The 13,437-nt window shown below is 43.8% G+C and overlaps 1 protein-coding gene across 6 annotated transcripts in view; it reads right to left on the bottom strand.

The window, feature by feature from the left end:
* Nucleotides 1-13,437, bottom strand: part of USP54 (ubiquitin specific peptidase 54) — a 201,257-nt gene that overhangs the window by 68,016 nt on the left and 119,804 nt on the right. For all 6 annotated transcript variants that reach the window (XM_040320461.1, XM_040320463.1, XM_040320457.1 and 3 more), the window contains exons 7-10: nucleotides 12,609-12,714; nucleotides 12,384-12,530; nucleotides 7,185-7,334; nucleotides 1,608-1,776 (exon numbers count right to left, since the gene is read on the bottom strand). In XM_040320461.1, coding sequence (XP_040176395.1) covers nucleotides 1,608-1,776; nucleotides 7,185-7,334; nucleotides 12,384-12,530; nucleotides 12,609-12,714 — 572 coding nt within the window. The remainder of the gene's footprint in view (nucleotides 1-1,607; nucleotides 1,777-7,184; nucleotides 7,335-12,383; nucleotides 12,531-12,608; nucleotides 12,715-13,437) is intronic.

Here is a 13,437-nt window from a genome sequence, read left to right as displayed (position 1 = left end):
ACACTGGCAATAGGGGTGAAAGGGTTAACTTTAGGGGCAATCAGGGGTTAAACCTTTATTGGGGGGGGGGGGTAGGGGGCTACCCTGGACCTAAAGGGGCCTAAACCTAACTGCCCTGACACTTTTTTCTGTCACACTGACACTAAAAGCAGTGATCAGAAAATAAATGATCACTGCAATCAGTGACACTGTGACAGGGGGTGATCTGGGGGTGCTGGGGGGGTGATCGGGGGGGGTTATGTGCCTATGTGTGCTGTGTCAGTGTGCTGTTGGTGCAACTCACAGTACTGACGTCTTCTCTCCTCTGGAACCGGACGAAAAGACCGCCAGAGGGGAGAAAACGTCACTTCCTCCCTGCCTGTGTTTACAGTTACACAGGCAGGGAGGGCTCAGCTGGAATCTCATTCGCCGAGGGAGATCGAGAGGGGACGGCTGGAAACCAATAGCCGCCCCCTCCTCCCGGACCTCCCGTACACCGTTCCCGGCCCTCGCATGTACCGGAGGGGGTCCCGATCGGACCCCCGAACCCAGGTAAGGCGGGGACGTACCTGTACGCCCATGTGCCTGTACGTGCCATATTGTGGACGTATATGTACATGCGGGGGTCGGGAAGTGGTTAAACATGGGAGTCGCATTCTTTTGCCCCCAGTCACTAAGCTCTCTATTCTAAGCCAGAGACTATAGTAATATGGTGGCCGTGCCTAGTACGATATTTGAGAACATGGGCGCATGTAATTCCCTATTGAGTTATCCTTGCGAAGATGGTTGCTGAGTATTGGTTCTCCAAAGGCTTCAAGAAAACGGCCCCATTCCTTTAGATTCAATGATGTATATAAGGACTGCCTGTCAACCCGGCTTTTTGCCCTGAGGAAGTTGCATTTAATTACGGAAAGTGGTTGTTAAGCCACAGTGTCTTCTTGCTACAATCTCGTCTGTTATAATAAATGATGTGCCTCAGTGCATGCATTGTAAAAAATACCTTATTTTATAGCGCCCCTCGGAGCTCACATGACCGACCGCCTCTGGGTCATGCACCGTCACTGTAACAAAATGAAGGCTGCACTCCGATAAAAAAATACTTAATCTTATAAAGCTTTATTCAGCCAAAGCAAGCATGCATGCATGCTGGAAGTCTCCACCTGAGAACAGCAGCTTACTTAAGCGAGCCATATACAGATCAAATCTGCTGGTTTAGCAGGGATCGGCCCAAGATTCGGTCCATCTATAGGCAGGCTGACTGTACCCAAGCCGATCCATCAATCACAGTGGGTACAAGCAGCATGTCCGATTTTTAGCATGCAAGAAGTGCCAGTGTCTATAGCCACTAGCAATAATCATTGTGTTCTCGCGGCAGGAATGGCTCCCAGAGCTTCGATTCGAACAGTCCAACGCCAGCTTTAGAAAGGGCATTTCAAAAAGGCAGGAACTTCCAGCATACTTGCTTTGGCAGAATAAAGCATTGCAGTGCAGCCCTTAGTTTGTTAAAAAAACAAAACAAAAAAGAAAATATAAAAAAACAATGTCTTTGTACACGAAAAGCCTGACTCATAAAAACATATAGAAGTAATATTAGCCCTAGGTTAGACCCAACTAGTTTAAACACATACCTGAATCCTCACTGTCGTAACAAGTTCTGCTGTACTGTCGCAAATCCATTTGAGACAACACGTCTGGTACAGTTACTGGCGTTCCCCTGGGATCAGCATATAGTAGCAGTAGTGGTTGGTAGTGACCTTTAATACACTTTGTAACAACATCTTTCCATTTTGGACCAATCTGAAGGGAAAAAGAAAAAGCACATTATAAAAATTGCCTATATATATATATATATATATATATATATATATATATATATATATATATATATCCCTCAAAAATTCACTTGTTTGCTCGCATTTTGCGAGTGGAATTTAGTCCAGGGCGAGTGAGGAGCGGGGGTGAACCAGACTGACAGTTTCCTGGCTCAAGCGATCAGCCAGGAAACTGTCAGCCGAAGGACACAGAGAGCGGCAGGGCTGGACTGCCCTGGCGCCGCTTTGAGCCAAGGCTGCAGCGCTCTCCTTCTCCCCCTCTTGTATCACACACAGCGTGCATCTTCCGCTGGGTGTCATGGAGCTGGGTCTGTGTTTGACGGCACGGTGTGAGAAGGTCCCACCCCCCTAGGTCGGCTAATGTGATAGTAGTTTGAATCAGTGTTCTGCCTATCACATTAGCCGGTCTAGGGGGGCGGGACCTTATCACAATGTGCCGCCAAACAAACCCAGCTCCATGACACACAGCGGAAGATGCACGCTGTGTGTGAGATACAAGAGGAGGAGAAGGAGAGCACTGCAGCCTCGGCTCAAAGCGGCGCCAGGGCAGTGTTTGTGGTGAGTCTGAAGTGATGATGGGGCACAGTAATGCTGCAATTGATGGGGCACAGTAATGCTGCAATTGATGGGGCACAGTAATGAGCAAGTGATGGGGCACAGTAATGCTGTATTTTACCGACACTGGGTCCTACATTGCACCCCAGAATTCTTTGGTAGTCTTCAGATTTCATAATGCCATGCACACATTTAAGACATCCAAAGCCTGAAGCAGCAAAACAACCCCAAAACATCAGTGAACCTCCACCATGTTTGACTGTAGGGACGGTATTCTTCTCTTTAACCACTTAAGACCTGGACCTTTATGCAGGTAAAGGACCTGGCCAGTTTTTGCGATTCGGCACTGCGTCAGTTTAACTGACAATTGCGCGGTCGTGCGATGTGGCTCCCAAACAAAATTGGCGTCCTTTTTTTCCCACAAATAGAGCTTTCTTTTGGTGGTATTTGATCACCTCTGCGGTTTTTATTTTTTGCGCTATAAACAAAAATAGAGCGACAATTTTGAAAAAAATTCAATATTTTTTTGCTATAATAAATATCCCCCCCAAAATATTATATATATATATATATATATATATATATATATATATATATATATATATATATATATATATATATATATATATATATATATATATATATATATATATATATATATATATATTTTTTTTTTTTCTCAGTTTAGGTCGATACGTATTCTTCTACCTATTTTTGGTATATAAAAAAAAAAATCGCAATAAGCGTTTATCGATTGGTTTGCGCAAAATTTATAGCGTTTACAAAATAGGAGATAGTTTTATTGCATTTTTTATTAATTTTTTTTTTTTTTTACTACTAATGGCGGCGATCAGCGATTTTTTTCATGACTGCGACATTATGGCGGACACATCGGACAATTTTGACACATTTTTGGGTCCATTGTCATTTTCACACTAAAAAATGCATTGTTTACTGTGAAAATGACAGTGCAGTTTAGGAGTTAACCACTAGGGGGCGCTGTATGGGTTATGTGTGACCTCATATGTTTTTCTAACTGTAGGGGGGCGGGGCTGGACGTGTGACGTCATTGATCGTGTTTCCCAATATCAGGGAACACACGATCAATGAAGCTGCCACTGTGAAGAATGGGGAAGCTGTGTTTACACACAGCTCTCCCCGTTCTTCAGCTCCGGGGACCGATCGCGGGACTTCAGCGGCAATCGGGTGCTTGTGCCCAGCCGTGCCATTCTGCCGACGTATATCTGCAGGAGGCGGTCCTTAAGTGGTTAAAGGCCTCATTACTTTTTCTGAAAACAGTAGAATGATGGGCTTTACCAAAAAGCTGCAATTTTGTTTCATCTGTACACAGCACTCATTCTACCAAAATAATTTTGGCTTCCTCAGGTAAGTTTGGGAAAAACTCTTTGATCAATTTTTCCCTTTCATCCACGATCATGAAGATTAGCTACAGTACCATGGACTATAAACTTCTTGACAATGTTGCGCAAAGTGGACACAGGAACATTAGGATCTCTGGAGATGGACTTGTGACCTTGAGATTGTCCATGCTTTTCCACTATTTTTGTTTTCAAATCCTCACAAAATGTTTTGCCTGCTTGGTTGAGGTTGAGTTAACATTTAACCATTTTAACTGTTTGCTAGTGTGACTTCTATATTGTCAGCACCTGTTAATTGATACTGGTCAGTTTATTTACAAAATGCAGGAGCATCACAAACTTGTAATGCAATAATTTCTTACAATTTTGAGAAGGTGCCAATAATTTTGTCCAGTCCACTTTTGAAGTTTTGCATAGAAAATGTCAGATTTGGCTTTTTGTTTCTCCAATTTTTTGTGTCATACAAATACAAACAAAATAAACATGAGAATGCCTAAACATTTGTAATTGCAACAATTTTCTGGGCCAAGTGGTGCATTATCCAACAAAAATATAGGGGTGCCAATATTCTTGGCCATGACTGTAATGAGTAAAACTGTACAATGTGTACAGAACATGCTTTTAAGTTTCGCTTGCACATTAGTGATAAAGAGCATCTGATTAATCAAGTTCTGACAAAATGGTTACAAAACATTTACGCTTCATTTAGATGTGTGGTGGCAAAAATGTGCGTTTGAGCAGAATTTTCACCAACCACCATCCCTTAAGCTGCGGACAAGTGTTTACATGGTGTGGACAAGCTCGCCAAATGCAACAATTAAAGCAAATGGGGAAGTAACTAAAGCACGTTAACAAATATTGTGTGGCCACCATTATTTTCCAGCACTACCTTAACCCTCTTGGGTTTGGAGTTCACCAGAGCTTCACAGGTCTCCGCTGGAGTCCTCTTCCACACCTCCATGAGGACATCACAGAGCTGATGGATGTTTGAGACCTTGCGCTCCTCCACCTTCCGTTTGAGGATGCCCAACAGATGCTCAAAAGGGTTTAGGTCTGGTCATGCTTGGTCTGTCCATCACCTTCACCTTCAACTTCTTTAGCAAGGCAGTGGTCATCTTGGAGGTGTGTTTGGGGTTGTTGTGATGTTGCAATACTGCCCTGAAGCCGAGGCTCCGTAGGGAGGGGGGATCATGCTCTGCTTCAGTATGTCAAAGTACATGTTGGCATTCGTGGTTCCCTCAATGAACTGTAGAACTGTAGCTCCCCAGTGCCAGCAGCACTCATGCAACCCCAGATCATGACACTCCCATCACCATGCTTGACTGTAGGCAAGACACACATGTCTTTGTACTCCTCACCTGGTTGCCGCCACACACACACTTGACACCAACTGAACCAAATAAGTTTATCTTGGTCTCATTAGACCACAGGACATGGTTTTAGTAATCTAGCAATGTCCTTAGTCTGTTTGTCTTTAGCAAACTGTTTGCGTGCCTTCTTGTGCATCATCTTCAGAAGAGGCTTCCTTCTGGGAAGACACCCATGCAGACCAATTTGATGCAGTGTGTGGCAGATGTCTGTTCACCGACAGGCTGACCCCTTCAACCTCTGCAGCAATGCTGGCAGCACTCATACGTCTATTTCCCAAAGACAACCTCTGGATAGGACGCGGAGCACGTGCACTCAACTTCTTTGGTCAACCATGGCAAGGCCTGTTCTGAGTGGAACCTGTCCTGTTAAAACACTCTGTGGTCTTGGCCACCGTGCTGCAGCTCAGTTTCAGGGTCTTATAGCCCTAGGCCATCTTTATGTAGAGCAACAATTAATTTTTTCAGATCCTCAGAGAGTTCTTTGCCATGAGGTGCCATGTTGAACTTCCAGTGACCAGGATGAGAGAGTGAGAGCGATAGTGATAACACCAAATTTAACACACCTGCTCCCCATTCACACCTGGGACCTTGTAACACTAATGAGTCACATGACATCCGTGAGGGAAAATGGCCAATTGGGACATTTTCACTTTTGTTGCCAGCGGTTTAGAAGTTAATGGCTGTGGATTGAGTGTTTTTGAGGTAACAGCAAATTTATACTGTTATACAAACTGTACACTCACTACTTTACATTGTAGCAATGTGTAATTTCTTCAATGTTGTCACATGAAAAGATATAATAAAATATTTACAAAAACGTGATGGGTGTACTCTATTTGTGAGATACTTTAGCTTCCATAACATACAAAACACCCTTAGAATCTGGAGGTGCACATCTTCACTTTCTCAAAATGTTATTTATTTCGCAATGCATCACGATTACTGTTCATGGTTTTCATCAAAAAAATTCAAGCAGTCAGAAGAACTCATTTTCTTATTTTATGTGTTCTTAAAAAAAAAAAACACACACAGACACACCACTCCCTGCATGTAGTAAAGTTTAAACACAGCAAACAACTTAAAGAGGAGCTCCAGGCTCCCTCACAAAATACTAGAGGAGATGGTCAGAGACTGCAGACACGATACAGGAGATGGTCAGACTGCAGACCTACTACAGGAGATGGTCAGAGACTGCAGAACTACTACAAGAAAGGGCCAGAGACTGCAGACATACTACAAGAGAGGGTCAGAGACTGCAGGCATACTACAAGAGAGGGTCAGAGACTGCAGAGATAATACAGTAGACAGTCAGCAGGCAAGTATATAATCTATTTTATTTAATACCCTTTAGTATCTATTTAACAAATCTCGCTATAATAATAAAAAAGGTACATATTCTCCTGGAAGTACAGTATATACACTGGAGGGGGGTAAATTTATGCAGCTAAAAGGTAAATGTATTGTTATTGGGTAGATAGACTCTTGGGTTATTTGCTGCTAGGGATAAATATGTTGCTGATAGAGAAACACAATGCTAGATGAAATATGAAGCCGACAGTTCTGCATCTACTTGCCACTGATACCATATCCATGGGTAAATGACAGGTATTATAGTAAGAAAGAAAACCATGAGAGGTTAATATCCTTTAAAGTGCAGTTACCTAGTACCTACCAAAAACCCGATGACAGTCTGCGAGAAGGACTGAGGACAAGCGCGTCCAGTATTCCCGGAGTCGGGGATGCTTGCTTAGGTCTCCCGCAGCAGCCTGCAACAGTGGGCAGCTGAGGACGACGTCAGCAGCTAGGTGGGCGGTGGAAAAAGAGGGTGCGGTGCACCGGATGTCGTCATTCCCCAAATGATTTAGCCAGTCGTAGCATCAATGCAGAATCGTGGATGGCTGAATCACAATGCATCAATTATATTCAGCTGAACTGACCATACATTTAATATAGAGCAGTACTTATAAAAAAGCACAAACTTCAACCACTAGACATGTAAATAACACATTTTTAGTCTCATTCCACACTAATATTTTAGAATCTCTCTCAAAGGCAGATCAATATTTTACCTCTTTTACATGGGCATCATCAAAATACATCCATTTGCGAATTTTGGTTTGAAAGAAGAATGTGGAGTAATGCTTGCCATAGTAGCAGATCATTCCTACAAGATACAGCTCAGAATGCTTTGCTCGGTCATCGGTTACCCTATAAAATAACTGAAAAAAAAAAATCTTTTAAGAAAAGCAACTTAGACTTGTTGACAATTAGGCATGTCAAATATTCAAGATGCCCCCCACCCTAATGACTGGACAATCAAGCAGCAACATACTAATAAGTTCAACCCCCAGCTCCCTCCTGAGTGCTCATGCTCTACCCTTATACTGTGTGTATTTGTACAAGGGGAGAAAAAAAAAAAAGAATCAAGTCAAGAATAATTTAGACCAGCTGCATTAACCACTTCCATACCATGCACTTACGCACCTTCCTGCCCAAGCCAATTTTCAGTTCTCAGCACTGTCGCACATTGAATGACAATTGCGCGGTCGTGCTACATTGTACCCAAACAAAATTGGCGTCCTTTTTTACCCACAAATAGAGCTTTCTTTTGGTGGTATTTGATCACCTCTGCGATTTTTTTTTATTACGCAACAACTAAAAAAATACTGAAAATTTTGAAAAAAAAATGATGTTTTTATTTTTTTCTGTTAATTTTTTTGTAAATACGTTTTTTCTCTTTCAATTACGGGCACTGATATGGTGGCACTGATGGGCACCGATGAGTTGGCACTGATAGACATCGATGAGGTAGTACTGACGGGCACAGATGAGGTGTCACTGATTGGCGGCGCTGGTATGCAGCACTGATGGGCACTCATAGGCGGCACTGATGGGCACACATAGGCGGCACTGATGGGCACACATAGGCGGCACTGATGGGCACTCTTGGGCGGCACTGATGGGCACTCATAGGCGGCACTGATGGGCACACATAGGAGGCACTGATGGGCACACATAGGAGGCACTGATGGGCACTCTTAGGCGTCACAGATGGGCACTCATGGGCGGCACTTATGGGTGGCACTGATGGATACTTATGGGTGGCACAGATGGGCACTGATAGGTGGGCACTGGGCATGGATGGGCACTGTGGGGTGGCACTGGACACTGGGGTGGCACTGATGGACACTGTGGGGCAGCACAGGTGATTTACCCAGGTTGTCAGTCAGTGCCCATTTGTGGGCACTGATTGGCATCTTTTTTTTTTTAATGCTTTATTTTTATTTTTTTTCAGGCTTTTTTTTTTTCAGGCTTTTTTTTTTGGCTCACCCTGGTGGTCCAGGGTGGGCTTCCCTGGTGGTCCATGTGGCGATCCGAGGGGGGGCTGCGCTGATAAACAATCAGCGCGAACCCCCCCTGTCAGGAGAGCCGCCGATCGGCTCTCCTCTACTCGCGTCTGTCAGACGCGAGTGAGGAAGAGCCATCGACGGCTCTTCCTGTTTACATCGTGATCAGCCGTGATTGGACACGGCTGATCACGTGGTAAAGAGTCTCCGCCGGAGGCTCTTTACCGAGATCGGAGATGCAGGGTGTCAGACTGACACCCCGCATCACCGATCGCCGCGCTGCGCGCCCCCACGGGCGCGTGCGGCATGAAATCCTGCAGGACGTTCGTGAACGTCCTGTCAGGATTTCACAACCACTTCCCGGACGTAAATCGGCTATAGGCCGGGCGGGAAGTGGTTAAAGAACTTGTAAACCTCCATTGGTAAGTTGTACCTATAGGTAAGCCCAGGGGTGGGCAGGAGGGTGCCCTGGGCGGAGTGTGGGAGGGGGCGGGTTGTAAGCAGGCAGAAGAGTATCATAGATATCCTATGCCCTGTGCTGCCGCTACAGCCTGCGTCAAAAGAGAATGGCAGATGTGCCCTTCCTGATAGCCGAACTCCTCTCTGAGGCAGCAGGCACACCCCTTCTTAGAAAGAGAGAACATCCTCTCCCTCGGCTCTCTCCCTGGGCTCCTGTTAGTGTGGTTGGCTGAGTCGGGGCTTTCACAGTAAGAGCTCCAGTATGGGTGGGCGGAGCTAGAAGAGACAATTACACAGGAGCAGGGATCACTGCTTCCTACCCAGCAGCACACTGCAGACCTCCCCAGAGTGAAGATCCGAGATGGATGGCAGACTGCACCTTCTCCATGTGAGGTCTGACCTTCTCTGCCTTCCACAATGTAATATGCAGTCTGTAAACCTGCCCTGCACCTTGCATTGCAGGTTTACTAAATGAGAGAGTACATTTCTTGAATAGGTTAGGTTAGGGACTTCTGAGGTGATACATAGATTCCACATACACATTTGATATAATGTATGTGGAATACACCTATCTATCACCTCAGAAGTCCCAGTATATTCCTCTTAACCTATTAAAATATCTAAGTATTAACAGCAATGAATGGGATTGCATAATAGGGCCAACTCCAGAAAAGTATAAAAAAGTCCATACTGGCAGTGTATGTGTTTGGGGGGGGGGGGGGGGGGAGAATTGGCCTCTTTCATCTACTTTATTCCATGTTCCAGCCCGCTCCAGTGCTCTCTTCCTCCACACAAAGCCATGACATCACATATTATACAGGGACATTAACCCTATATGGTATGATGGGGAGGCAGGAGTGTGACCACAGCAAACAACTTGGAAGCTGAAGGGGATAAGGCACAACAGTGGATGGAGCCTGCTGGAGCAAGGAATAAGGTAAAATTGCCTACCCAAAAAGATTGAGATTTGTCTAGTTTAGCAAGGAACGGCTGAATTTCAATCTGAGTGTAGCTGCCATTGTTAGAAGCCAATCATTAGATCAGCTTCTGTTGAAAAGGACAACTGGAAAACCTTGTTCAATCAGCAGCTGGCAGCCAATTGGCTGCAGCAGGTCCCCACTGTCAGAACACAATGTCCCTGCATATTCCTGCATCCACATCACTTGTGTAGATGCAATAACCAGCCATCAATTAAAAAAAATAAAAAAATAACTGTGCATATGTACCAGCTTAAATTATAAATTCACATTTTAGAACATCTTACACCAGTATTTAGGATTTACCATGTTCTTAGCTGACCCCCTCCCCTCTTCACAGCCACATCATTGATTCACAGGAATCTTTGAATGTAGAAACTACAAGTTTTGTCCGCCACTGCAGCAAACAGACTTGTAGTTTAAATGAACTGCAAGCACACTGATCACAGCACACCCATATTTTATTCACACTGCCTACTGCCTCTGCAATGGCAGCTTGTACAGAGGTATGGGCACAGAGCTTTAGGCAGTGTGTGCAGGAGCCGAACTTTGCACAAGCAGTCTGCTGATCATGGCTGCAATACTTTTGTAGGCCACCGTTTAAAAAAATAATAAATGCACATTTTTTTACTGGCAAAAATATGTGCATATATTATTTTTAAATTAAAGGTGAACCTATCCTTTAGGTATTTATACCTCAATCCTCTGCCTCTAGACTAAATTAGCATTTAACCCATGCAGTACGGGGTGGATTTTTTTTTATTTTCCAGGGATTTAAACCTTTATTCACTTGGGCCAGGCAGGAACATAAATGGGTGGCGTTATGTGTGTGTATATATGTATGTTATTTCTCAGTAGAATTTTAGGGCCCTTTCACACATGCGGACAGTATGTTCGTATTTTATCCATCCATTTTTGGATGAAATACGGACATACATTAATTCCTATGGGATAGGGGGTGTGAGCGGATGAACGCTATGGTCCGATTCAGCGGCTGGAGGAAAATCTGACCTCCTCTCATCACAGCCACATCATTAATTCATTACCATCTTCAGAACTCTCTGACTGATCCACAGAAATTACTTTGATTGCAAACTTATTGAGGTCAGCTTATTAAAACTGGAGCCAAACTGGTTTCACTGTCACAAATCACAACCAAGTTTCTTCTATAAAATGAAATAAAAGTAAAAACTAAAATGTACTTTTGTTAATTCTTAAAAATCTTCCCCCATGCCAACAGCCCATATTAAAATATTTGTACAAACTCCCTGTTCACTTAACAGAACAGTTTAGGTCTTGGTGCAATAGCACAAGTCCTTGGTATCCTTAAAACATTTTGGCTCTTTTTAAACTATTTGTAAAAAGAAGCAGATTTTTGGTGGTAGATGCATGTGCAGTTCCTCCATTTATTAACTTGCTATGTATACAAAAAGGTAAACAAGCGACTATAAATTCACTATATAAACTGGTCTCTTAACCACTTCCCGACGGCCGTACGACTTTGTACGGCCTCAGGGTGGCTCTACATCTCTGGGAGGCCGTGTTTTTACGGCCTGCGCGCGCAGCCAGCGGCGCGCGCGCGTCCGGCGGAGGCGCGCGCTCGCCACATCGCTGAGATGCCGATGCGAGTGCCTGGCGGCCGCGATGTCCGCCAGGGACTCGCGATCAGCGGCTACAGGGACAAGACGTGGAGCTCTGTGTGTAAACACAGAGCTCCACGTCCTGTCAGGGGAGAGAGGAGACGGATCTGTGTCCCTTGTACATAGGGACACAGCATCGGTCACCTCCCCCAGTCACCCCCCTTCCCCCACAGTCAGTAACACAATTCAGGGTACACATTAACCCCTTCCTCACCCCCTAGTGTTAACCCCTTCAATGCCAGTCACTTTTTTACAGTAATTAGTGCATATTTATTGCACTGATCGCTGTATAAATGTGAATGGCGCCAAAAATGTGTCAAAAGTGTCCGATGTCTCCGCCATAATGTCGCAGTCACGAAAAAAAATGCTGATCGCCGCCATTAGTAGTAAAAAAAAATAATAAAAAATAATAATTCTGTCCCCTATTTTGTAAGCGCAATAACTTTTGCGCAAACCAGACGCTTCTTTTTTTTTTTAACAAAAATATGTAGAATAATACGTATCGCCTAGACTGAGAAAAAATTGTTTTTTTAAAAAAAATTGGGCAATTTATTATAGTAACAAGTAAAAAATATTGTTTTTTTTTCAAAATTGTCGCTCTATTTTTGTTTATAGCGCAAAAAATAAAAACCGCAGAGGTGATCAAATACCACCAAAATAAAGCTCTATTTGTGGGGAAAAAAGGACGTCAATTTTGTTTGGGAGCCACGTCGCATGACCGCGCAATTGTCAGTTAAAGCGACCCAGTGCCGGAAGCTGAAATTTCACCTGGTCAGGAGGGGGGTATATGTGCCCAGTAAGGAAGTGGTTAACAATATCAAAGCATTGAACAACAGGAAACTCACATCACCAAGCTTCAGGCAGGTCCCAAGGCTGTGTATAACATCTTCAGCCAAATCTGAGTGATCAGAATCCCACACCAATCCTATTGTAATGATCTGAGGGGCGTTCATAAGCACACGACGGATTCTAATTTTCTCACCACAGTTACTCTGTAAATGCAAACATGGTTCTTCTTAGAAAACAGAAAGTAAATGAAATGTATACTTTCAAAAGAGATTATTACTTACTGGACAGTTCCTCAGGTCTCCCATAGTACTTGCTTTCTGTAATAATTCACCAAACATGTCAGGTGTTGGCTTTTCTCTTCTTTCCAACATACATATTGCCTGATTGCTACGTTTACAAGAAAAAAAATAAAGTATGCTTTAGTAAAATATTCCTAACTGAGTCACAAGTGATAAAAGTCTTTATGACTAATAGAACATAATACATTGCCTGCTTTCAGTAGACTATATACACACACACCCTATAAAGTATTTTGCTATATGACAAAAGCAGTTCTGCAAGTTTACGAATTACTGAGGACATTTAACTAGATAGTTGATAGTATTCTGTGATAATAGAGGCCCACGTTCCTAAAGATAGCTATAGACAGATATCTTCCCAAGAATTATCAACAGGGAGACTACCTATGTGAGCTCAACTTATGTACGAAGTGGCACCCATGTAGTTCTTAAATGTCCTAGTTATTATTTCCTATTGGCTGTTTAACAGATTTGTATCAATTACTCCTTCCAAACCTGTACAAACAGGGCTCTAAAGCAGGGGTCTCCAAACTTTTCTAAACAAAAGGGCCAGTTTATTATCCTTTAGACTTTAAAGGGGCCAGACTGTGGCCAGTGGGAGTAGAAAATGTCCTGGTGTCAGTAACAATGTCCCATCGTTGGTGTCAGTGGGTGGAATAGTGCCCCGTCATTTGTGTCAGTGGCAGGAATTATGCCCCATTGTTAATGTCAGTGGGAGGAATAGTGCCCCAAAGGCTGGATAAAAGGTCAGATAAAGGCAAGCAAAAGGGCTGCACCCGGCCCCTGGGCCGCAGTTTGGAGACCACTGCTC

This window comes from Rana temporaria, chromosome 8 (assembly GCF_905171775.1).
Source record: "Rana temporaria chromosome 8, aRanTem1.1, whole genome shotgun sequence".
Lineage (NCBI taxonomy): Eukaryota > Metazoa > Chordata > Amphibia > Anura > Ranidae > Rana > Rana temporaria.
Note: the sequence above shows the minus strand (reverse complement) of the source record. Positions and strands in the feature narration are given on the sequence as shown.